The sequence below is a fragment of the Phalacrocorax aristotelis genome, chromosome 1 (assembly GCF_949628215.1).
Source record: "Phalacrocorax aristotelis chromosome 1, bGulAri2.1, whole genome shotgun sequence".
NCBI classification, from domain to species: domain Eukaryota; kingdom Metazoa; phylum Chordata; class Aves; order Suliformes; family Phalacrocoracidae; genus Phalacrocorax; species Phalacrocorax aristotelis.
Window position 1 is genome coordinate 103,491,416 of NC_134276.1, and position 25,448 is coordinate 103,516,863.

The following is a 25,448-nucleotide window of genomic DNA, read 5'->3' on the forward strand; positions in this document are numbered from 1 at the left end:
AGAGTCCTGCAATTAGGATTTTTTTTTAAACTGGAATAACATATTTTAACATCTATTAAAAGCTTTTCTATTGCTAAATTCTACAGTCACCTTTTGTATGTGCATGCATATGTTTTTAAATAGCCTATTAGTTCATGGGGCAATTCAGCTTTTTATTATTTTTATACAAATCGGAGAGAGCTGCACAATGCTATTAATAGAAAGCAAGACCATGAATTTATAGCTGGATTTAGATTCATTTTCATGAGACAAACACAGTCTCACACTGCTTCAGGGACAGGCCACATAACGGAGGAAAGGGTGGGCAGAGATTCAGGTCTCTGTTTTACATTAAATAAAAAAAAACCCAACAGGCAAAATTGAATTAGGGAGCTATAATCCCATCCCAGGGGTTATGACAACCATATGATTCATTTGGACTGATTCAGCAATGCACCTAAACAAACGCTCAGGTCCCACTGCAGTCAATCAGCAGAGGCCCTGTGGAACATAAGTACAGCGGTTATCGCAATCCTGGAGGTATCTCATGTTCTGACAAACTGGGAATGTTTCTGGCTATCTGAGGGGAAATTATCACATTTCATCTTCAGCGCAAAGGGCAAGGACTTGCTGAATTTATTTCGTCTACATGGTTCCAAGCACATGAAGACAATAATCCCAACAGGGGCTTCTGAAGGTATAAGAATGTAAATATTACGCAAAGACAGGAAAACCTACAAAGTATATTCATTGCTTGACTAGTGCTTTTATTCAAAACAAGGAAAAAACTGAACAACTGTGGAATTATTTCCCTTGGTGTTTTCTTTATAACTTGTAAGTCACTGTTCTCCCACTGGTATTTGGAAAAGGAAGAATAAAATTACCAAGATGACGCAGTCTCCATTCCTCCTAGACTGCTGACATGGGAAGAAGTCTATTTTTATAGGAAGAGAAAAAACAAAACAAAACCAAAACCAATTTCACCTCCCTGGTTATCAGAAAACCAAACCCAACACTTTTAGTTTAGAAATTGGTACAGCAAATGTGGGGTCTTTAAAAGACAGAAATCATGGAGCAGAACTCCATTTTGACAAGCTGCCTAGAAATATCTTACATAAACAGGTGTCCCAGGGATCTCAAATTGCCTAAACATTAACATGCTGAGGGGAAAAATAGTACATCCCAAACCCTACACTTGCATCTTTCTCTTTCTTCTTTGCTTGGGAGATGAGCAACTGAGATACAGAAGCCTGGTTTCCTGCAGATTTGTTTCCCAACTCTGAGCCCAAAGGTGGCTTCCTTTGGTATCCAACAGGGCATGATCTCACCCTGCATCCTTTTTGTCAGTAAAGGTCTTCACTCACAACGTTCTGCCTCTATTATCAAGTCACCAGCTGTAGAAACTTTCAGATATTTTATATCTTTGAGGCCTCCACTCCTTTGTAACTGGAGTTACTGTAGGAGCAGATGAGATGCATAAACACGAAGTATGATTGCATAAATCATCTCCTTAGAATATAAGAAGACCTGAAAGGTGGCAGACTTCTCTACTTGTTTAGGGGGAGAGAACAAATTTAAAAAAAAATCAATAAGAGGTCAGTTTACTCTCCTTTTTAAATGGAAATAAGGCTTATGAGATCACTCATAAGCAAGCACTTGCACACCTGTGTGTGGTAATTTCCTCCATGAAACAATCAACAAATTTAAACTATATTTACCAGAGGGTGAGCATCTTCTCTCAGAAGCACAATTTCTACAGGTTTCAAGAAAACAGGCAGCTGGGTAAGGACAAATATCCTGTAAGGTGCCATGGAGGGAAATACTGTAACACAAACACCACCTCTATCGTGTATCAGGCAATGCAAACGTTAGAAAGATGTTATTAATGAGAAAAAATGGGAAAGGTTTGATTCCTGGTTTCTGGTTTTTGCTAAGCCAGCTGGGGACTTACGGCTACCTTAACTCAGCAGTTTGATGCTTTCCTGGTGGAATTTGGGGGTAATTATTTGCCCTAACTTGAAAATTCAGAGAGTTAGAGAAGCTGCCCATAATGTGCCTGATCCCACCAGCACAAAATGCTGCTCTACAGTATTATGGAGCAAGATTTTATATATGGAAGGATGTAGATATTTACACCAGCTTCTTTAAGGCATGGTGCTCTAAGTTTGGGGCAGTAAACCCTGGGCTCATCTGGGTGGATGAAAAGCTTTTCTAGAGGCAGTACAGAGTAAGAGTTCCCGCTCCCTTTTCTTATTCTTGCTCTCATAAGGCAAGCAAAAGGCACAAAGCTCCTTGCATTGTCCAGTTCAGTCTTCACTATTAGAAAGACAGTTTCTCGCACTGTTAATTAGAGAGACATGAAAAGATTTTTAAAGGCTATCACATTTTCCTTACAGAACAGATCACTATAATAAGCTTGGGAAAAGCAATTTTAGTCTCCGAAACCATATCTTAAGAGTCATAGTTGTCTTCAGAAAACTAAATAGCAACCAGTAAAGCCTGTAGCTTTGTCACGCAAATGAGGATACAACCATAGGCAGGGACTTGGCAGAAAGCGAGGGGAAACACTGCCTATAGCCTAAGTGACTCAAACATGCCTACCCGATCTTTGTCAATCCACCCAACTATACTTGGTTAATTCCTCATGACATAGCTTGTCATTTTATCTTATCAAAACCTAATCAATGCAGTTACATTAGAAAAAAAAAAACCCAGTTACTTCCCACTTTAAGTAACCATAAAAAGATACCAATATCTCATTGTGCAAAACCAAGTATGAAACAGAATTAACTGTTGCAGGGTGAATTTGGTGAATGCTATTTCCTATAATATACTTTGAAAATAAACTTCTAAACCCAGCAGAATCAGCTTCCATGGCAATAAAGTATTTTGACAATAATACACATGTTATTACTTTCATCTTACAGTTCAGTAGCACTAAATCAAAGGAGAAAAGGTAATAGAACATGTTTTCAGCTTGCTCCCGGCTAGCAGAAGCATACACTTCTTCTTTTACAAAGGATTTGAATGTTTAACAGTTGTAATGTAAGCCTTATGCCCCAAGATGAAAACACGCCAGTCTCATGAAAAACTCTGCTCATTCAGTCAACTTTTCTGATAGTAGCATGCAGGTAACTAACACCCCAAACTACAGACTTGCAAGTCATTAGGTCGCCACTTAGCAAATCATGGCTAAAAAAGAATCTGTCCTTCTAAATGAGAGTTAGTATCAGCAGTCTTATAGTTTCAAATACTGTAAGACAAAGCAAAGAGTTTCAGTACTAGTAATAACTGCTATTATAGCACAGTCAGTTTGGAAGGCAGTCACCCATCCATACAAACCACACACATATAAGCCGGCATGGTCTCTATTGCAAGGAAAACAAAAAATAAGTCAGGGAGACAAGCTATGCAACATTTTTCTTGTGCTAGATTAGCACCTACTACTCTACAGTACTTACATTTATTAACCTTCAACTTGCTTCCATCTACTGGAATTGGATCTATATAATCCCAATAATATTCATACGACCAAAAATACTCAGAGGAGTTTGTCCTGTTAGCCATTTCAGTGGTGCATTTTAAACCAGCTCAGAACTCCAACCAAATACTTTTTTTCATTGTACTTCAGCGCCCTCAGAAAGAGATTGCATAACTGATGCCTATGTAAACCACTCTGGGGTCCCGTGGCTCAAGGACTGCCTTGGTACTAAAAAACATCTAGCAGCAATGAATATTAATGTCTGACAGATATGAAACAGCAGCCCTTAAAAAGTAATCCTCACTTCCTGGCGGGCAATTATGTTATTCCTCAGCATATTTTAAATTGAGATGGATGTTAAGTAACCTAAGAATGGGCTGGACAAGCGCCAGTTGGGTCACAAACCCTTTCCTCTCAGAAACTTGCAGCCCTCTCTGGAGTCACTTAAAACAGCTGGCCAAAAAGACATTTCTGAATTTCTCTTGACGTAAAGAAGTAAGTAAGACCTCATAAAATGCTTCATAAATAAAAAGATGCATTGGAATAACCATATATTTTGCTTTGTTACTTCTTCACCCACTCCACCTGGAAGGCAATGGGTGGGAAGGCAGGCTCCCGACCTAGACGAAGGCAGCCCAGCGGAAGGTGCTTGGCCACCAGTGGCCTCATGGCAAACACATGCACGTGCATGTCACCGAGGTTCACAGAGCTGAAATTGCTCATGCGGAGTGTGAAACAGACCCTCAGCCTGCTTTTGGCTGTGCCCCCAGAGCCGCCCAGGTACGTCGCAGCTGGGGAGGCCGCGGCAGCTCACCCAGTTGGCGGCCCTGGATGGACAGAGGGATGGCAGGCCTCCCAGGGTGTGGGGCGGGAGCAAGGTGTGCAAACACGGCGTGGAGAATACATTGTGAATACTGCCAACGCTTTGGTTTCCTAGCCTTACACTTCACTTTAAAAGACTTCAAAAGTCTTTTACTTGCATTAATAAATCTTGCATTCCTGGGTGCCTTCCTCTTTAACCAATTTTGCTTGAATGTGTCATGGGGAATTCCTGTATATTTGGGAACACAGCTATTTCACGGGCGAAGCGACCCTCACCACCCCGCACACTTCCCCACGGCCGTTAACGGCTAGGGGGTGGCGCCGCCGCGCGCGCGGCCACGCCCCCTAGGCGGGACGGGCGGTATTTTCCTCCCCAGCGGGGGCTGGGCGTGGTGCGGCTCTCGCTAGCGCGCGGGTCGGCGTCACTGCCGGTTCCGGCGCGCGAGGTTTGAAGGCGATGGCGGGCGCGCTGTACTCGTCGCCGGGCTTGGTGGCGGAGCTGGACTCCTCGCTGTCCATGCTGGAGCCGGGCGGCCGGGCGGCGGGGGGAGCGGGAGTGGGGGGAGGAGGAGGAGGAGAGCAGCAGCGGGCGGACGCGGGGAACACGGACCTGCTGCCCATGGTGTTCCTCTGCGCCGGCTGCAAGCGGCCGGTGGGCGACACGCTGAGCTGGGTGACCAACGATGAGGAGGCGGGCTGCATCTTGCTGCGCAGTGAGTCCCGCCCCGCCCTGCCCCGCCCCGCCCCGCCGTCACCTACCCACCCACCCACCTCCCTCCCTCCGTGCAGGTGCGGCCGCCAGCGTCTCGGTGGAGCAGGAGCGGAAGCTCTCCAAGCGGCCTGGCGAGTGCGGATGGTGAGGCGCGGCCCCGCTGCTGCCGCGGGGACGGGGGGGGACGGGGGGTCCCCCACCTGGGCCCTTCCCTTCCTCTCCCGAAGGAGCCCAGGGGCCCCGGGGAGGTTGCTGAGGGAAAGCTTGGCAAACGGCCCGTGTGCTGCCGCCCTGCCCTGCCCGGTCCCACGGGGTCCGTGGGCCAGAGCGCCCGTGTTCCCCCGGGAGGGGCCGGGGAGCCAGGCCTGGAAAGCTTCATACAGACCGCCTGACAGAAACCCTTATGCGCTGGTCTTGCTGGGGTCGGCTGGCCACTGGGAACGCAGGCAGAAAGATGAGTGCTTGTAATTACACTATATAAAGCAGGAGTGAATGGTCTAAAACAATCACAGTGGATTTCTTTTTTTAATAGGGATGGGGAGGGGTGTTTCTCTTTATTTTCTGCTGGACAAACATTACACATTTTACTTACAGCATGATTGAAACATTATTCTGCTCTGGCTGTTCAATGACACTTGGCAACATCTATAGGTGCACCCCAAAGCATCTCGACTACAAGAGGGATTTGTTCTGTTTCAGTGTTGACTCAATTGAAAGGTAAAGGCAGAGTTTTTATTGGTAATCCTGCCAGCGAAGCTTTACCCACTAGGCGTCTTATTGAGGGATGCTCCTGTTAATTTTTGTGGCACGTCTAGAGGTAGCTGTTTCTGCTGCCTTGTTCAAGAGTGGTTTTGGTATTACTGCTGTTAGTATTGTAGTGCTGAAGTGCAAGAAACATCTGTGCAATGTTAAGCAAATTCTAGAAAAGAAAGAAAATACCAAGGCTGCCTTTTGTGTAAGAAACTGCATACCACACAGGAAAATAACGCTAGATACATGATGCAGGAGGGTTCCTTCTCATTTGATCAGAAGAGACTACATATATGTTCTGCTTTAGACAACATAAAATGAGCCTCCAGTCGTAGGTAGTACCAAATAGGCCTGGCTGTAAGCTGTTAGAGGCAACTATCAGCAGAGAACATGGGGGAGAGGGGCTTAAGCCTTAGGGCAAGGTCTGACTTGTATTGGTCAAGCCTACTTTTTCCTTGCTCAGGTAGGCAAAAGCATATCTTAAAACTGAATATGTGCTTGAGGCTCTCACTTCACTGTCTTACAGTTAAAAACTGTCTAGAAAATGAAGGTGTGCTGTTGAATTGGTTTTAATTGGCTTATAGCACTTAAAAGTGGCCTTAAAATATTCTTCAATAACTGTATCCTGAATTAAGTCTCCACACCAGAGTGTTGTAATCGAAGCATTACTCTAGTAAACAGTGATAGGTTACCTTTATTTCTGTCTGGGCTGCTTTTAATGTTTCTGATTTTTTTGTTAAGATCCAGTTTATTTTGCTGTATCTGTGTGGATGTTCACCTTCCTACTCTGAACAGTTTCCACCCCCCACCCCAGATATGATACTTTGCTTTTTCTGTGGCAATAAAATCCTCTGAAACACTAATGTGGTGACAAAATGGCATTTGCTTGCGCAGTAATGGTGACGGCTGATTCTCCCAGCTAGTGCTGCACTGTTCTCAATGTCTGCGTAATTTTTCACCATATTGTGTAGCACCAGAGTTCCTGACTGCCTCTTGGAGTTCTAACTTTCATAAAGTGGTGATGTCTTGGTAGTTCTGCACTTAAAGCTCTTTTCATTCCACCATACAGTTCATTTACAAGATTGTCACTGGAATCAAGTTTCCACTTTGCTAGTGTATTAATCTCGTAATCGTTGAGAACAATGGATGAACCCTACCTTTGTTTTTTGCCTTCAGAGTGAAGGCTAAAACCGTATTGATTTGAAGGCAATGGCCTAAACTGGTCTAAACATGTCTAAACTGTAAGCATATCAGTTACATTCTAGGATCCTCAGAAAAGCAAGCTCTTATTGATGAGGAACCTTTAACTCTTGAAAGTCGAGCTGTTTTGGAAGAGGTGCTACAAAGGGTAAGATTTAACATTATATCATTCTTTGTTTAAATCACCCTTCTGAAATCTTAACATCCTTATTTAATCCAGAACAATTCTGTGGGATTTAACATATGCTGTAGTACTTCATGCTATTAATATCTTGTGTTATGCAGGATTTTCAGTAACTTTTAATTTAATGATAAATGGCATTTTCTGTTTATCAAGCACAGCTTTAGATTCCTGTCTATGTCTGTCAGGAATTAGAAATTGTGTTTCTAATTACTTCTGATTCATTCCTCCAGATTTTCACTTGACTTTGTTTAGTCATGTCTCTTCTATCTTTCATGTAAACTGACTTAATGCTTTTGCTGTGACTTTGTGTTGAAATATTACATAATAAATAAAGTTGGCATTTTGCTCTACTGAAAACTTCTGATTGCAGGTAGTTGGGAGCAAACAGGGTAAGAAAGCCTGCTCCAAAAGCTGATGGTTGTCTAGTAAAAGCTGAATATGTGGATCTGGCACTTACCAAGGTTGAAGGCAATTATAGATGTGAGAAAATGCAGAGAGTTAATGTTAGAGTTGAGTGAACTTTCAAACTATGAAAGTAGCAGAAATAGAATCAAATAGGATTGGTGATGCAAGACCAAATTCAAGCACTTACTGACACCTACACTTGCCCTTTGTATTGTCAAGTTCTGTTTATGACGAAGTATCTTTCCCTGTTTACAGGCAAACACTGTATTAAAGGCTCTGGAGACAAGACTGAGTGCTGTTGAATCACGTATGGCTTCTCTTCACAATAAAGTTTGAAAGAAATTACTTGCAGGGACTTCAACTGCTGGAGAATGATGTATGTGAAACTTGTCCTGTAATCCTCTGGAATCTGTGGGAACACTGCAAAAGCTGTGCAAAGAACTGAGACGGTGGCTCATGCTCGGTAGAACAATGCTGACTATGAGTATTCACCATAGACAAGGAGTTCCTCTCCTTTCTGTCAAAAGGATACCCCAGAAAGAAGTAGAATTTTTTAATCAAGTTTCTGTTGACTTTTGGTTTATCTGTAAATATTTATTTAATTTTTTATCTCTGAAAGCAAAGCATTTATTTCCTGACTTGTTGGCTATTCAATATCTATTGAACTGGGTGTGCTTCTCCTTCCTAAACCAATTAAAAAAAAAAAATCCCTGTGATGTCTGAAGGAACAATATATGTAATTTTTCTTGTCTCCACAGCCTTTGCTTGACCTGTGCTCAGAGACTGGAATGGCACAATAATTCTGTGGGGTGGATTTTTTTTTTGTTTTGGTGGGTGGCTTTTTTTCAAGCTTAAGGCTAAAATGTACTGTAAAGGAAGGCTTTAAAAGAATTACATAAAATAGCTTTCAATGCAGTATTGAAGGTCATATGTTTTACAGCTTCAAGGGGAGGAAAACAAACAAGGCTGGTTGCAGCACACCTTTAAGCAAAGCTTGGTGTATATTTAAGCAATGAATTCAGAATGCTAATTAAAACACTTGTCAGTATTTCGTTGGTTTTGGTCTTCTGTGTATTTAATTGTCAGGGTTTCTTATATAGTGTGAGTGTTCCAAGTAACTTTTTTCAATAAAACAAATGCAAGCAGTTGTAGTCTGAAGGAAGAATAACTTTGAAGAAGTGTGTTTTGTCACCCAACACTACTTAATTTTACTACTGCAAGTTTAAAGTTTTTTTTCTCTCTCAAAACTTAGAATGGATTTTCCACTGTTCTCTCCCATTGGTGGGCACTGTTTCTTTTATGAAAGCTTCTCCCCTTGCCCTTTTCTCTGTTTACTGCTGTGTTTTAGAAGTAATACTCAAGTTTAGCCTGTAGTGATGGGTCTCGTATTCTTTCATGTACAGGTAACTAAAACATTGTTACTTGTGTACCTGCCAAAGGAATTGTTATAAGCACTAATCTTTCCAGTCAAATTGTTCCAGTGTAGTTTCTGGGGCAGTTTCTTCTCTAACAAGTTTTTGAATGCTGTTAAGTGACATTAGAGTTCATCCTGGATATATGAAGAGAACCATGAACTCTGCCCTTTAATTGAAGGTTGGTTGAGGTTTTTCATGATATACAGAGTATGTTTTTGTGGAGAATGGTAACAACTGATGGCTTGAAAGGCCCATCTTTTCAGACATAGTGCTTTTTCCACATATGTATTTACGTATCTTCTTAATGTGTGGATTTCCTTTTCTATTAAGGACAAGTATGGGAGCAGGGGCACAAGCCCATAAGGGTCTCTAAACTTTTTTTTTTTGGGAGATGAAAATGGGTTCAATTTTTGTAACCAAATATTGAAACAAAACAGCATAGTCTTTTACATCTACGTTCCAACAAAGTAGCAGCAAACCACAAAGGCGCAAAGATAAACTTGCGTGTTTTTTCTGATGCTTCCCTAGTCAAATTTTTGGCCTGTTAGAGGTGGGAGATCAGATAACTTAACGTTTATCAACCTGGAGGTAGTTTCTAAGTGGGTTCTTGTATTTGTTTGGTTATATAATGAAACAACCATTTTAGAACTACCCTTGATGGAAAGAACCAAGCAGCACCTGTAGCTTTAAACATTTTCCTCCATGAAACACAGAGAGCAGCAAACTGGCTCAGAGTGAGTTCCCTAAATAGATTCACCAGCTGAGTGCCTTCTGGGACTTGTTCAGGTAGGTTCCTAGCACCTGTCTCCTGTGTCCTATGTATTGCTACTATGTGTAATGAAAGTAAAGTGTATGTATATACATAAGCAAGTATTCAAAATAAGAAATGGTTGCTTATCTTAAGGTAAGCATGTGCATTCCATAACTATCCCTCTTTTCTAGCTACTGTGGGAAAAATACCTGCTGAAGAAGGAACCCAAAAAGCATAATCCCACCAGTATGTCCCTGAACTCACAGGCAGAAATGACTACAAAGAATCTGGGTTAGAGTATGTGCTCCTGTGATGGAACATACACAGGTAACCCATCTCAGAAGTGTGTATTAAGTAACCATTTTTCTCCTTGGTTTAGTGTTATGGTCTTCTGTATCTTTTCATTATTGGATATGTGCATTTGGCATCAGTGTATATTTAGAACAATGTCTTTTAGCATATTGTAGGTGGGAGCTCGAGTACATTAACACAACAGACTCTCTTAAAATAGCATTTCCACACTATCAAGGGTTGCCAGCTGCTCTTTTCCTAAGGTGTGCAATGAACAGCCTAAATTTAGAATAAATTTCCTATGGATGTAAAGGTATTTATATCTGCATGGGAAATGTGTGTATTTAGGTACATATATTGTTCCAAGAAGCTGAAATAATATTTTTCTTACTGTGAAGTTCGATTAGGAACTAGTATCTTGAGTAGTTAACTGGGTTAAAAGTAATATACTAGAGAATTTTGTTTTACAAGTGTAGACTTATGGTACCAGCAGGATGTACAGTGTACGGTCATATGTAAAAGGTATTGCTCCTTGCTTAATAAGCAGTACCTATTACTGGGTGACAGTTCCTTCTAAACCCAGTTTCTTGCTTTCTGCCCTCAAATGCAGGACAAATAGGAAGTTTAATTCTCCTCTGGGGGAATCTGCATGCTCTATGGTACACTTCCTTATATTTGTCTTAGGCACTTTGTGCATTATGTGCTGGGAGGGGTAAAAATACTACTTCATTTGAGTTCTTTAACTTTCTATGCAGTTAAATATGTCAGGGGTTTAGTTCAAGTACAACAGCGCTTTGTAGCTCACTCTAATTATGCCCTTTAGAGAGAGAGGAAGCGGTATAACGTAAAATACATATCTTCGGAGGATTAAAATTGAGGCTCCAATATTGCCGGGATTCAAACTTTAAACCACTTTTCTGTAACTTTAAAACCACCCTAAAACACTGATAAGAACAACAAGCAAAACTTTACATGTACAGAATCCACTAACAGGAAAGGAATGAGGATGGGGAAGACAATACATTCTGCACAAAGAATGTATATAAGGATGGATAATGTTGCCCTTGTTCTCTGTAGCTTAATAAACACACCGTGGAACTGTCAACTAAAGAAAAGTGGCAAGCACACAAAAGCTGTCACAAGTATGCTAGAAGATCTGTATGTGCTTAGGAAAGATGAAAACTGAGAATTAACTTAAATGAGAATAGAGCTTTTATAAGCTGATTTAGGATGGGGGATAGAGAGGTAAGCTGTATTTTAGTCCTAGTGTTCCTTTTATGACTGTAGACTACTGCTTCCTAGAGTGTCAATGTGTCTGAAATACCGGTTATACTCTTAACTATTTGACTTGGACACCTTCCCCTTGCCCTGTGTCTTTAGCCCCAGGTAATGCTGACAGGAACCTTCTCACCTGGCACCTGCTGACATCCTGGCTACTGTTACAGGAAGAAAAAGGGGGTTTCCTTCTGGTCGAAAATGCAATTATTTTTCTCCTTTCTTACAAATTTTGTCTCTACTAGCATATCTATCTCTACTTGAAAACTGTCCCTAACAGCTTTCTTTCCTGAACTGGTCTTTGCCAGAAATGCTTGTATGACTTCAAAGGATATTGGCCAGAGCTTCCATTGGTGATAACTACCTTGTAAAATAGCAGCATGTCAGCTTTGACAATAACCCTGTGAATGGCATGTGCTGGGAGGATAAATAAATGCTTTGCTTCATGTTCTGGGTGGGGAAAATCTAGCCTACTGTGGTCCTTAATCTCAAACTGGGGGAAAGCTGCTGAATGACAGTAGTGGTAACGACGTAGAAGCATTGATGAATGGACTGTAAAGCATTTAACAGCACAGGTATACTTGTCCATAAAAGTCCAGAAAACCTGAGGGAACCAATGTGAGAACAGTCTCTCCTTTTTGCACAAGGAAGTGGAGCATCCAACAGGGATGGCTAGCAAGCTCTTTGACTTTGGCATCTGATGGCCTTTCCAAGTGTCTATCTCTGTTACAGGTGACATTGTAATCTGCTTCTGAGGTTACAATTTCAAAGTTACCAAGGTGACTCCATAGGATCAGAGGCAGAGCGGCTGACTGATCTTTTTTTGGATTGCACCAAAATTTCAGGTTAGGCTAAGACTCATAAGTTAGAAATTGCTTTTGTTAGTCTTCTAAACTTTGCACTGCAGCAGAGACTGGAGATATCTTCCTGGGAAAGTGTCCCAAACAGGTAATGTTCTTTACTGAGTGTGGTAGTTCCTGGCTAATCCATATGTTAATTATAGCTCTTGGTTTCAGGAGAGGTCTAAAAGGTGAGGGTCTCAAATTCTTCCTGGCTTGTCAGACTTCTGTTTTGGTAATAAAAGCAGTAGAAATAATGAGTAGGAAAGGAGCAAAAATTAATGTTCTTGTCTGGATGTGATTTCTACTCTAGAAAAGGCTTGGAAAAAGCATAGGGAATGGTTAAGTTTGCATTATATGGTAAGGTGCAGTAGAGCAGCGGTCCAGCAGATAGCACTAGCAGTGGGCTGAAAATAGTAATTGCTGCTGTTTAAGGTTAAAGGACCATGGATAAAGCTGGGGCTTCCTGGAAAGAGACTGAGCAAGCAAGATGGCTGAGAAGATGTGAGGAAAGGAACAAAGTGCAAGTGCAAAACAAAACTGCTACTCAAGATGGGACAGTTCTTACTTGGAGGGAGAAGGGAATTGGGGGCTGAGGGGACTAAGATGAATGTGTAGACACTGCTATGGCTGTACTCTGAACGCCTGTGAGAAAGAACACCCCTTGACCGAGGTTCTAGGTTGGGAGGTTAGGGTCCGTGTGTCTTCCACACAAAGGGGAAGAGGCTTCTTCCCTGACTAAAGGTGGCCTCATCTAGAGACCTGAGATAGATGTCTATAGTGAAATGAAGCATTTGGCAGGAACCCCTCCCTCCCTTCCTGGTGTCCACTAGTGCCCTGTAGTTTATCCACTTAAACTTTGAGAATCCACTAGCTGGAGAACTGCCTCCATCAACGCCTCTTTCCCTTCCTTTTCAGCTGGCAGGATAGAGATAAAGCTGAAGAAGAGTCTGAACTGGAGAAAATGTGCCAGAGCAGAAGAAACAGAAGGTGAAGAAGAGAAAACTGGCACATAATATCCTGACAGGAAAGCATGGTACTCATGGTGCTGTGGGAGTAAGCATGAAGAAAATAGATGTGTGATTCCAAAAGGAGCAAAGCACCTGAACTGGTTTATTTCCAGTGAGATCTGAATGTATCATATTCCTTTAGGCCTTGTGTAACCAGGCAAACTGACGGATACAGCTACTGGGGAGTAAACTGACACAGCAGATCGTTTCTGGAATAAAATAACTTCTATTCTCACAAAATGTGTTGGAGGCGGGGGAAACACCAGAGCAGGCATTGTAGTGCAGATTCTATGAATAAGGCAGCAGATCCTCTGAAAACCATTCTCACAAGCCTTCAGGGCAAGAAAGGATTGCAGAAAATATATTCTATAACTGAAAAGAGAAAGTCAATGAAAAATAGTCAATGAAAATTCTCAGTGAAAAAAATTAATAGAAAGAAAATAGCACAAGGAGCTAAGTACTAGCAAAATTTTTTTTTTGCTTAATACCCATATGGTGTACAAGAACTGATAATGTTACACTTGGAATGAACACTTAGTGCCTCTTACATGGAGCAAAAAGTTGCAATATATTGCTAGCGTAATTAACTACTTCAGGGATCTAGTCAACATAGTAGCAAGCAGCTATTATTAATCTAGTTACAATGATATCAGCAGTTACTGACCAAATTCTCCAATTATTGCTAATTGCCACTAATACAATCAAAACTGTTACACAGACTTTCTACCACCTTCTCTTCTCTGTTGTGATGTTCACCTACTTGCCTGTGGTCTGTGGTGGAGGGTCTTTTTTACCTCAGATGGGATGGTGCAAGTATTTCAGTGTTCAGGATCTTTACCAGGTGACATACTGATGTTGGTAGCAGGGGGTTTCTTGGGACAGCTTGATGCTATTCATGCACATTTCCAAGCAGCTGACTGCTAACGCATCTTTCTGATGGGTCTACGAATTCAGTAATGTAATGTTAACAGGCTGGCAAAATCCATGAACATATATGGTATAATGCTTTGGGGTAATAACTGGAGTTCCACAAAACTGATCTAAAGCTGAAAACAAACTAAACATTAAACTGCTAAACAGTTCTGCCATTACAGCTGAAACATACTAGACTATAGTCAACTGACTGTTGGCAGTGGGCTGATACAGCTACAACCAAGCTAAAGAAGTTCCAAGACCAGACAAGCCCCAACCATCTTTCTTTCCCTTAAACCTTTTATTGCCATGAGAATACAAGGGCTATGGCCTGCGAACTGCGCTGCCCACACTGCATTGACTGTGCTATGGGGCTACGACAGAAGTAAGGCTCGTTTCCGCAATGCCAAGCAGCATGACGCCATCCCAGCAATTCTTTCCATATGTCTCTCATGGCTTCCTACTGTCTGGCCAGAGGAGTGGAGTATCATCGGCGGCTTGAGAATGAGCACAGAAACAATTGTGTGTTCTTCTAAATTAACAAGAACTCCAACCTCAGCCAAGTCACCCAGGAGTCCAAACCTATGTAATTTTATAGCACAAGGCTTTGTGTTTTCTGCTGGGACAAAAGCGCTGGGGACATAAATCAGGAAAGATCCCCTTATTTTCACTCTCTGCTGGTGTGAAAGCTACATTTCCCCCCTAACCCCTAAGGGCTAGTGCTTATACTAGGATGACAGAGAAGATTTGTTTTAAAGCTTTTGTAAACTGAGAGAAAACTTTTCCCAAATCCCTCTGCACAGCAAATACAAGGTTCAAACAAAAAGGAATTGAAAACCCAAAATGCATTTGGCTTTTCTGACTTATTTTTAGCTATGTTGGACTGTCAAGATGACATTACGTTACTGTACAACATCACATGAATCCACTCTGTTGGTAGAGCCACTTCACTTTAAACATTTCAAAATAATTTTCTATACAGTTTTCTTCTCTGATAAGAATGTGCTATGAGAGGATCAGGCACAGACATGTTGCTCATGGTGTTTCAGAATTAAATAGTGGGCACTAACTCCAGTAGCTGCTAGGACAGGGAGGCTGTTCTTGGAAGACCACGTTCCTGCATGATGTCTGTGATTTGAGGGGGGTGGCTATACTGAAGAGGGCAGGAGAATGTCTTAAGGATAGCAAAAATATTCTTTATTTCATTAAAGATTTTAACCTTTCCTACCGTTTAGCTTGTTCAGGGAACAGACGTTTAAGTGCGGTCCCTCAGTTCGGTCTAGCAGCACAGGAGGTGGCAGTGGTTTGGGCTGCAAGCTAGGTAAAAATCCTATTGGAGGTTAAGTGTATGATTTTTAACAGAATCGGTAAGCCAACTGCTATGCACCGGTGTGCTCAAATAAAGGATGCTCTGTGGCTGGAAATCTGTAAGATAGGCCCTGTTCACAGCTGGCTGTGGGCTTGTGGGGGTGCCCTGGGCCATAGCTGTGTGGGTTGCATGGTTCAGAGCAGCCCCCAAGAGGTGTGGGGCTTGTGTACGGGCAGCCTCCCCTGGGCCCCAGTCTGGTAAATCTTTCCCTCCCGGGCCCCAGTTTAAAATCACAAACAAGAGCAGCAATAACAACAGTATTAACAATAAAAAGAGCAGGGATGAAAGCTGGGTTCAGATAACCGTCTTCAAGCATGCAAATGGAAGGTGTGACATTCAAGCTGTTGGCAACCATCCAAATGCAATCTAAGGAGCTGAAACTGGCTTTAGGCTCAGGTGCTCCAGCATTTGTGAAAAAGCAGTGCTTAAATGGCCTCCTGGGAACTGAACTTCGGGCAGCCCCTCCATTTATTTAAATCTTAACCAAAAAGACTTGTTAATATGTAACTGCCAGGCTAATATGCATTTCATTTATGTGCTTGCTAATATTACAGCAGGGTAACGCAGGCTCCCAAACCTCTCTGCAGGGCCTGTGTCCCTGGCACCTGTAGTCCCCCACGCTTTCCTGGTGAGGCCGGGAGAGGGCACATCTCCATAAGAGATTTCACTGCTGCTTAGCAGTGACAATTAGGATTTTCCTCTCCAGCTCATTCTGCTCACTCAGGAGTTTGGTTTTTCGCTATGTAGTGCTGCGGGGGTTTTGCCTCTCTTTCTTCACCTATTTGCTCTTCAAGATTAATTTGCAGGCTAGCTGGAGACTGCCAGCTGCCCTGCTTTGTGACTTGGAGGTAGGAGGTGTGGGTTTGTTAAAGAAATAGTGTGTAGACTCAAAACTGTTAAGACGGAGCCACAGAGGAGTCCGTAGGACTCTTATCTCTTACTTCCCTGGGGGTTCCTTGGAGATGATGTGCTATTATTACTGTGATGCTTTCTATGAAAAAAAAAGAAGCCTGAACAAGACAGATTTTTCTAATCTTGAGAGTAGATTGAGTCTCACATCTGTCTTTCGTTTCTGATATACGAGATGCTATAGAAGCAATAAAATGCAGCAAGCATTCATTTAAACCATATTGAGGAGCGAATTTCCGTGATTTGACAGAAACTAAAACCATTTAGCTTATCTTAACAAAGCAAAATAAAGTAAGGTTGAAAACATGAAAACTTGCCTATTTAAGGATTTTATAAATAGACCATAATCTAGTTTTCAGTGGCACTGTGATACTCTAGAAATGGAGCCCACAGCCTAGGTTTTGAATGACAAACTGCACACCGTTCACCACTAGCTAATTAACACTGCTGGCAAATCTCAAACAGTTCCTGAAAGAACCAAAACATCTACCCACTGAATACGTACTTAAAAATATCCTGGGACAGAGTGACTTCATGCAGTGATTCCTGTATGAGTAAGAATAGGCTCTTCATTGTTCGCACTTCAATTGTTTTCTGCATTTTTTTTTTCCAAATCACCAATTTCTCCGTGCTCTTTTGAGCTGTGAGTAGCACACAACCAGAGAAGAATGATGGATTTAAGGTGAACCCCTGAAAATCAATGGTTCGCTGAAACTACTGCTGTTTTTTAATAGCGGTTCTTTAAGCCTTGCATAAGCAAAGCTCTGCATTATATCAGGCTGGCAGGGCTTTTCTGAAAGCAGCTGATGAGAAAAGAGGGTTAAGCTTACAAAGTTTCATATTTGAGCAGGAATCAACAAGGCTTGGAAGCAGTTTGGAAACACCCAAGTGCTTCCTGGCTGCTGCTATCAGAAGTCTTTTCTTAAAGCATGTCCTCCCCAACCCCAATAAATACAGAGGGCTGGGCTGACTTAGCTGGGAAAGTCCCCATTCCTAATGCTGCTGTTAAATTTCGGGCTGCTTATTTTATCTAGCCTGGTGTCTTGTTAGCCCCCTTGCTGGAGTACTAACCCAGCCTCTTAGACATGGTGAAAGCCGGGTAGCCAGAGCCAGGGCTCAGGGACACAACTTGCAAACCACGTTTCTTATTTGGGTGGGTTTTTGACTGCAGTGCTAGTTAGTCCCAAAGGCTTTATTCAGCAGAAATAAGCCATACTGAATAACCCACCACAAGATGGTGGGACCAGATTCTCTTCAGGGCACTTTTCCTTGGCAAAACATTGGCCAGTGTCATGGTTTAGCCCCACTCAGCAACCAAGCACCACCCAGCTGCTTGCTCACTCTCTCCCAATGGGATGGGGGAGACAATCAGGAAATTAAAAGTGGAGAAACTCATGGGTTGAGGTAAAGACAGTTTTATAGGTAAAGCAGAAGCTGTGCACGCAAGCAAAGCAAAACAAGGAATTAATTCACTGCTTCCCATCAGCAGGCAGGTGTTCAGCCATCTCCAGGAAAGCAGGGCTTCATCAAGTGTAATGGTTACTTGGGAAGACTAATGCTGTCACTCCAAACGTCCCCCCTTTCCTTCTTCTCCCCGCAGCTGTATATGCTGAGCATGACGTCATATGGTATGGAATATCCCTTTGGTCAGTTGGGGTCAGCTGTCCCAGCCGCGTCCCCTCCCAGCTTCTTGTGCACCTGGCACAGGATGGGAAGCTGAAAAGTCCTTGACTAGCATAAGCACTGCTTAGCAACAACTAAAACATCTCCACATTATCAACACTGTTTTTAGCACAAATCCAAAACACAGCCCCGTACTAGCTACCATGAAGAAAATTAACTCTATCCCAACTGAAACCAGGACAGCCATTCAGGTTTAAAATGCTGATTGTCTTTCTTAGCTGTCCCAAGTTGAAAGAAGTCTAGGTGTTTTTTTGGCAATGTAGAGGCCTCACTAACCCCTTTGAAGCTCCTGTGTGAGTATTAGTGGGCCAGCCAGAAGGAAAGCACCTGGACGCATGTACTGCATGGGACTGTCAGCCCTCATGGTTTGTGCAGCTGATCCACTGTGCCCATACCCCACGGACACAGTCCTGCCATGTCTCTCTTGCTGTGAGACCCCATGTGTTGGAGACTGGGTGGCACCTACTACCACAAGGCAAGCAAGGGAAAAGCCACCTCCTAGGAGTTTCCATCCCTTAATGGCACATGCTCCTGTCACTGCCCTGCACTTTGCACCCCTTGTCACCCTGCCCACAATACCTGAGCTAGAGGAGTCCTCAACACAGAGAGGCTTGTGTGGTTGCAAAAGTCCCCTGCAGGGGAATTGCTAGCAGGACTTGTAGCTGCTAAAGTCCATGGAGGCTCTTCTCTCCCTCTGAACACCGGAGGTGCCAGACTCCCGCAGCGGTGGCAACGAGTTGATTTGTTCGTTCCCTGCTCCATCAGGGACCTGCTGTTGTGTTCTTCCCCAGTCTGGCTGCCTTTTCTGCCCACACGCTCACTTACATGTTGCGGCAGAATTCAAAAAGAAGAATAGACGGTGTCATATTGTTGAAGGCCTGGCTGTGCTGCCCCGTCATGTCGCCCCATGTGGGGACACTCACCAGCCCAAACTTTCACTCTGAGCCCCAGCCAGAGCCAGTGATGTAACAAACCGAGGCCCATTGCACATAGTGCTGTGGTGCTAATCTCTGTGCTGGCACCTCCTCCCTGGGATGTCAGTCCCAGCCATGAAGGACCGAGGCCACCACACACTTGTTTGAGTGGCTCCAGTTGCAGAAGCAGCGTTCCCACCACACTGCGTTGCAGCACACAGGTCGCCCCTCTAACCACTCTGTGCCCATCACACTTGTGTTTCGGCCCACCACAGACTTTGCCAAGGCTCTTCTGAGCAGGTAGGAATTGGGAAAAGCCAGAGCAGCAGAGAGCCAAAGTCATGTGCAAAAATAACAGGCACTTGGAACTGCTTGGAGTATTGAGTGTGCCACCAGGGTCTTTGCTGAATCCATGGTCTCTAGCTGTGAAACTCTGGATTCGGCAAAGACCAGGATGACTGAATCGCTGATGCCACTTACAGACTAAATATTAGGCATAAGTAGTCATCTCTTCCTTAAACCAAGATGTATGGTGCAACCGAATGCAGTAATGTGCATAGGAAATCATCACTGAACCTGTAAAATTCAATCTGGAATTAATAATTTTGTAGAAATTGATTTTTCCCAAGCTATCATTTTTGTTCTCTCCTTTGCCGTGGCTACTGCAGCAGTGGCTGATGTATGAAAACTTGCACAGTGTGTGTGTATCCTGTCTTCCTTTCAAAAAATTTGTCAGATTTTTTCTCGGATAGATCTTTTACCTACCGTTTTTGATTTCTACTGAAAACTAGGATATTTAACTGCCGCACGTTTACATGGTCAGAACAGTAATGTTCACTGAAATGGTGTTGAGCCAGATCATGCATGGTCCTTTTGAAATGGTCAAACTTATCTGATCCTAGGACATGTATGGGAGAAACCATGGGTGTGGTGCCTGATCACTGGACAGCGGCTCAGCACAAAGATCAAATAATACAGTATGAACATTACTCTGCATAAAAAGTCAGCTTCAATAGATATTTTAAATACAGTCCAGCTTCTGACCGAACATGACTCCTTGGCATTTAAGGGATTTTTTTCTTTAAAAATATTAACTTCAAGGTAAACAATCACAGCTGTTGGTCAGTCACAGTCCTGGCCAGGTGTCAAAACGTAATCCTGTTGTGTCAGGGTAAAGGCAAGGAGCTGTTACAGAGCTTGCCTCCTATTGTGCCTCCTTCTTCCCACAGCTGGGGTGTTAGGGATGGACCAGGTCTCCCCTTTGCTGTCCAGGTGTTTTGCGGGCCCTCAGTGGCTGAGTGAGCACAGGCATCCTGGCTACCAAGAGCTGTGGCCTCCTCAGGCCCTTGTCACCAGCATCATTCCTGTCTGGGGACTGCCATCATCCCTGGTGTAAGTCCACACTGTGTTTGGGATGCTGCATGGCTTTTGTCTCGCACTCCTTACTGGGGACCCAACTCTTCTCTAGCTCCACCACCAGAGCAGCGGTCCTTTGCTGCCTTTTACCCAGACGTGGTCTATTTGCTTTGATGGTGCACTAGTTCAAATCTCATGCACACCTACCGGGTGGTGGGTGTTCCCAGTGAGTCTTTCCTCAACCATGTTTCTGAAGCAAAGAAACCTGGTCCCCTGCCAGGACCAGATGTGGTTATGGTATCTGCAGGAGCTGCCTTCTTGCAGGAGGTGGTCTGCCAAGTTGTGCAGAGCCAGCCAAGTGCTTCTTGGCTGGCAAAGGGTGGACATGTACCAGGGGTCAGAGGTCTGGCACAGGCGCAGAGTGGCTGCAAGGTTTGCAACATGCAACAGCGATGTCCTTTGGATTACTCTGCCCTTGCAGAGAGTTACTGGCCCAAGCTAAAGAAACACCTTGGCACTTGCTGGTGTCAAATCCAGCACCTACAGGGGTAAAACACAACTTCTAACAGAAGGTTGCATCGGGCTGAGAGGAAAAGCCTTTGAGTCAGCAAGGAATGGGGCCACAGGGCCCCAGAAAATTCAAGGCTACATGGGTCTGTTATTCAGATAAGGCAGATTCATTTCCACACTAAGAGAAGGAAATGCCATTTAAAAGTTTATTAAACAGCGTAGTGTTTGTAAATTTGATCAGGAAACACAGAAAGGCAGTACCCCAACAAGACACAGAGCAGAGTCTGTCAACACAGCAGAGAGCACCATTAACAAGACCGAGGGTGAGCTGTTATCTAATCCAGATAGCTCAGAAAAAACCCAACCCAAATAGCTTAAATGCCAGTAAAAACATATTGTTTCCCAGAATTTTTTTCGCATGTTGGTTATTCAGCTAAGCAAGTAGCTGCCACTACACAGGTCAGGAGATAGATCTTGAATCTGCTGGAGTCAGTAAGCTATCCAGTGCTGGCTGGCTTCCATGGGACTAGCGCCTCAACTTCAGCATCTCACTGTGAACTGGCATGAAGCTAACACTGTCTTGGTTGTTCATGATGCTTTTCCTGCTGGTGAGATTTTTATTCACTGCTAATCCAAAAGGCATCTCCTAGTTTCTACTTCCTTTTTTGTTTCTCAGGTATACTTCAGAATATTTGCAGTAGAAGCCCTAGTAACACTTAAATTGCTACCTGTTTCACCCTTAAGAGATTTATCTGCCTGTCCTAGTGACATATGACAGGTTTTTCGGGGGATGATCACATCCTTCTCCTTGAAGATTGTTTTGTTTGGTTTTTTTCTGCTCTACTTGGAAGAAGCGAATGTTATCTTTGAAAACAGAGACAAAACCATGGTAAGCCTGTCAGTAAACGGCTTCACATAGTTTGGGAGCCTAGACCCCACAGCTGGCTGTTGTATCTGGAGGGGGGAGAACTGAAGTTGGTGTAATTTTCTGAGAAGCATTTGATCTCTGGAGTCTGATAACACAGCCTGCCGTGCCCTGTACTGGTTAAGGAGGTTATACCATAGCTTCGTCTGTGTTTCTTCTCATGCTCCCTGCCTCAAGAGAGTTTGTATGGGCATCCAGTACACAAATAGCAAAAACCCACTGTGGGACTGGGTGGCTGCTGGGCTTGTGTGTTGGTTTTAAACCACTGTATTGTCTAGAAAGACTTTTCACTAGGTCATGCCTACATTTCCCTATGCAATCATCTATGCTTCTCACCATCCTTCCTCTCTGATACCTCCCTTTCATTTGCTACAACTTTCCAGCTGGCTGTCACCATCTCTCAGGAGAATGAAACCCTGAGCCTGGCTGGGACATCTTGAGCCTACCTTACCACAGATGATGACATCGATACCAATCAAAATACACACTTGGATAGAGATACCATCTGAAAAAAAAGTGTTTTCACACAGAAGTCATGTAAATGCTTCAAATCCTATATGGATTCTGGTGAAGTCCATTATCTCCCTTTTGGATTTCTGTCTTGCAAAAGTCATACTCGCTACAGAAAAAAGAAAGAAAGCCAACTTATATTATTATTTAGTAAGACTTAAGAAATGCTCTTTCTTATAGACAGTAGGCTTCCTGCATGTTTAAAGCTATTGAATTGTGACTGAAGGGCAAAATCACTAAAGCATTGAATGGTTCATTAAAACTCGCAGGATGTTCAGAAACTCTTTAAAGGTTTGTGTTCCCTGCAGAGGAGATGCCATCTGCCTACATTTGCATTAACAGTATGGCCTTTAATAAGTATGCCTCTCACCTGCTGCCTCTGTAATGCACCCCAGTCCTTGGGAGCTGCAGTTTTAGGGGAATCAGTCTGTCCACATAGGAACTGTGCGGGTTCACACCAGCCAGCCAAGGGCCTGGCTCCATTAAAGCCAGTAAGCGTATTTCCCCCTTATTTTAACTGGAAAAGAATTGAGTAGTGTAAGCAAAACCTATTGTGCTTTCAAGCCTCAGGATGCTATATTGAAAAAGTGATTTTCAGAGACCGAGGAAGGCATTTTCCTGTGGGGGTGGAGAAGAGCTCGTCTTTCGTTCCCTCATTTCTTCATCCATCTCCTACTTCTGAATGAACAAGTTCGAAGTCATACTTCAGCCACAAAGCACCAGATGGGAGTAATACCTATCTGCACTCTGTTTTCTCTTGAGAAGTCTTTTGGATGGGTGGAAAGGACACACAGAAGGAACTGAGGGCAGATTGGGTGCCACTGCCAGTTCCCTTCCTTCATGACTTTCAAGAAACAGGAAAAGGAAAGAAATAAAAGAAGAGCTTTGTGAGGGAGATTTCATCCAAAACTATGCACAACTTGTGTTAGGGTTTGCAGGATGGTTCAAGAATTCCATGCAAAGCTGGTTTCTTCTTGTACTGTTGTGCTACTGGTTTGGCTTGTTTCTTTCAAGAGAGTTTGGTGGAGCCTCCATGTAAAAAGATAAGAGAAAACCCAGCCTTGTTCGTTGCCCCCATCACTTGTGCTCTCTTCTGTAAGAGCTGGCTGACAGAGAAAAGGGTGATGGAGAAGCACCCCTGGTTGGCATGGCCAAGAGGTTGCTTTTAAGCTGTTTTGTGCCTTTCAGACTTTTATGGGACTTGAAATAGATGCAACGAGTGGCAGTACTAAATGGGGAGAAGAGAAATCTTATCTATATTTGTTGGTGTGCTTGGCTGCCTGTGTGTGCACCTAGTCATGAGCACACTGTAGAAGGACAATCTGCTAAGTACCAAAATTTTCAAATATCCTGTGTGAAACTTGAATGAAACTCATCTGATTTTCAACAGCATTGAATTGTGCAGTGCATTCATTTACTTCTTGCCACTTTACTGTGTTTAGGTTAACCTGTGTCTTTTGCTCACTTTAACCTAGACGGGTAAATCTTGCTTTCCGTTCAGGCTCGTTTCTATTTTCTCTTTCTGGTAACTTAGGTCAGCACTGTTTGAGGTGTTGGCTCTGAAGCTCTCCTCCTGCTTCCATTGAAACTAGTGGGAATATTGCCAGTGGTGGAGGGGGAAGGAAGATCAAACACTGAGTCTTTTGCTGAAGTGAACTTTGAAAATGCTCACTAATTCAATCATGTCATGCACACTGGTTTCTAGCACAGCTGTAACTCCCTTCCTTCCTTCCTGGAGAAAAAGAAATGAGGACAACCAGAGTTTCAATTAGATGTATTACAGATAAACTGGCATCTCACAGCAAAATAGTTGTTTGCTGTCTCTATGTTTTGTGTGGTAAGAAATCTTGGAGAAGAATTATACTAAAGCGTAGGAGCCTGAGGAAATGTGCAACACTCACTGCCACGTGTCAGTCAGCAGGGAGATCACCGTGAGTTATCTTTTCCTCTGGGATTTTTTGTATCACAGCCGTCATGTTTTATCAGGCTCCTGGAATTTCTCCAAGCTGCAGGAAGATGTCCTCCCTTGGATGTTTTCTTAGCAGAAGGGAGTGTGTTCAAAACGTATAGTTTTCAGTTGGATGCTCCCTGAGGTTAGCTCCCTATCAGGAGGCAACAAGAAGGCAATTTCCTTCCAGGCTGCTCAACATTTTCTCTAGCAACCCCAGTGCCTCCCTCTGGAAGTGTAACAAGCAAGGGGTGGTTTCTTCATGGGGAGCTCCCTCACCAAGCACCAGAGTGGTGTGCAGGAAAGCTGATGGCACTGCCTTGTCGCACAGCTTTGAGTCTCCTACAAGCAGGCGTTTGAACATGTTTCACATGCACTGTGCCAGTATGCGTGTGTGATTTTTTTTTTTATTATTTTACTTATGGAGATGGGCTTGCCTGTCTGTCTGTTGATTTATTTCTCCCTGCAGTAACTCTTGATGGGCATTTCAGCCAAGTTTAAGAAAGGGGTAAAAGTCTCCAAGGTAACTGAGGACTATTAGATTTGTGAAATTCAGCAGTGTGGTGAGAGGTGATATAAAGTCTCCTACTAAGGGAAAAGTGGGCAAAACTAAATCATGATACATTCTGGACATACATAGCTTCAGAGGAACTGCAGCACATGACAGCTCTCATCTGGTATGGGTGTGATGGGACATGGAGCAGCTGGAGCTACTGCAGTGTTGGCAAAGGGAGTGGGGATCAGGGACATCGCTTCATAAGAAAACCTGAAGTTTCTATACTGTATGTTCGATTTTGTGATGGGTGTCCTAATGTCTAACTGATTACCTTGGCTGGATGTTCTCTTCAGTGTCTTGGGGATGGGGCATAATAAGAAATTATGTTCTTTGGCAGTTTTGTTTATCTTCTGCCTTTCCTTTTCCTTTCAGATGCTAGGACATGAAGTACTTATGCAGCTTTATGAATCCAGACCCTTTATTCAGACTCAGCAGTCTGGTAATAATACTCATCCTTTTGCATCTTTGTCCTCCAGAAGTTTTCAACTGTGTTACAAAGGCAGGTGAATTCAGTCAAAGGTTGGGAACCAAAGATCTTGTTTGCACACGCCAGAGGGATGCTATAAGACCAGTACGTCCTAAGCAGAAGGGAACGGCAGACTAAAAAAGCTGAGCCTCTGATGTCTCCTGGTAAAAACAAGGAAAACCTTGCAGTTTACATTGCTGGAGCCAGTACACAATCCTTGACGCACCGATAATAAGATTGCGGTTTGGATGGGTGCAAAGGCCCAGGCCAGAAGAC

At 43.3% G+C, this 25,448-nt stretch overlaps 1 protein-coding gene and 1 long non-coding RNA gene across 2 annotated transcripts; both read left to right on the forward strand.

Annotated features, from left to right (window-relative positions):
• Nucleotides 1-4,714: 4,714 nt before the first annotated feature.
• On the forward strand, nucleotides 4,715-8,581 carry MIS18A (MIS18 kinetochore protein A). Its single transcript, XM_075101004.1, has 5 exons — nucleotides 4,715-4,995; nucleotides 5,072-5,138; nucleotides 5,589-5,711; nucleotides 6,999-7,092; nucleotides 7,789-8,581. Exons 1-5 carry the CDS (start codon nucleotides 4,740-4,742, stop codon nucleotides 7,867-7,869), a joined length of 621 nt encoding a protein of 206 aa, XP_074957105.1. The 5' UTR covers nucleotides 4,715-4,739; the 3' UTR covers nucleotides 7,870-8,581.
• An 802-nt stretch (nucleotides 8,582-9,383) lies between these two features.
• LOC142060773 (uncharacterized) lies at nucleotides 9,384-13,348 on the forward strand. The gene is made up of 3 exons (XR_012661914.1): nucleotides 9,384-10,026; nucleotides 11,998-12,110; nucleotides 13,023-13,348. It is a non-coding gene; the product is annotated as an uncharacterized LOC142060773 (long non-coding RNA).
• The last annotated feature ends 12,100 nt before the right edge of the window (nucleotides 13,349-25,448 follow it).

Coding starts and splice junctions, on each gene's coding strand:
- MIS18A (XM_075101004.1), top strand. CDS start 4,740: ATGGCGGGCGCGCTGTACTCGTCGCCGGGCTTGGTGGCGGAGCTGGAC. Junction 5,139..5,588: donor CGGCCTGGCGAGTGCGGATG/GTGAGGCGCGGC, acceptor TTTTACTTACAG/CATGATTGAAACATTATTCT. Junction 7,093..7,788: donor TGGAAGAGGTGCTACAAAGG/GTAAGATTTAAC, acceptor CCCTGTTTACAG/GCAAACACTGTATTAAAGGC.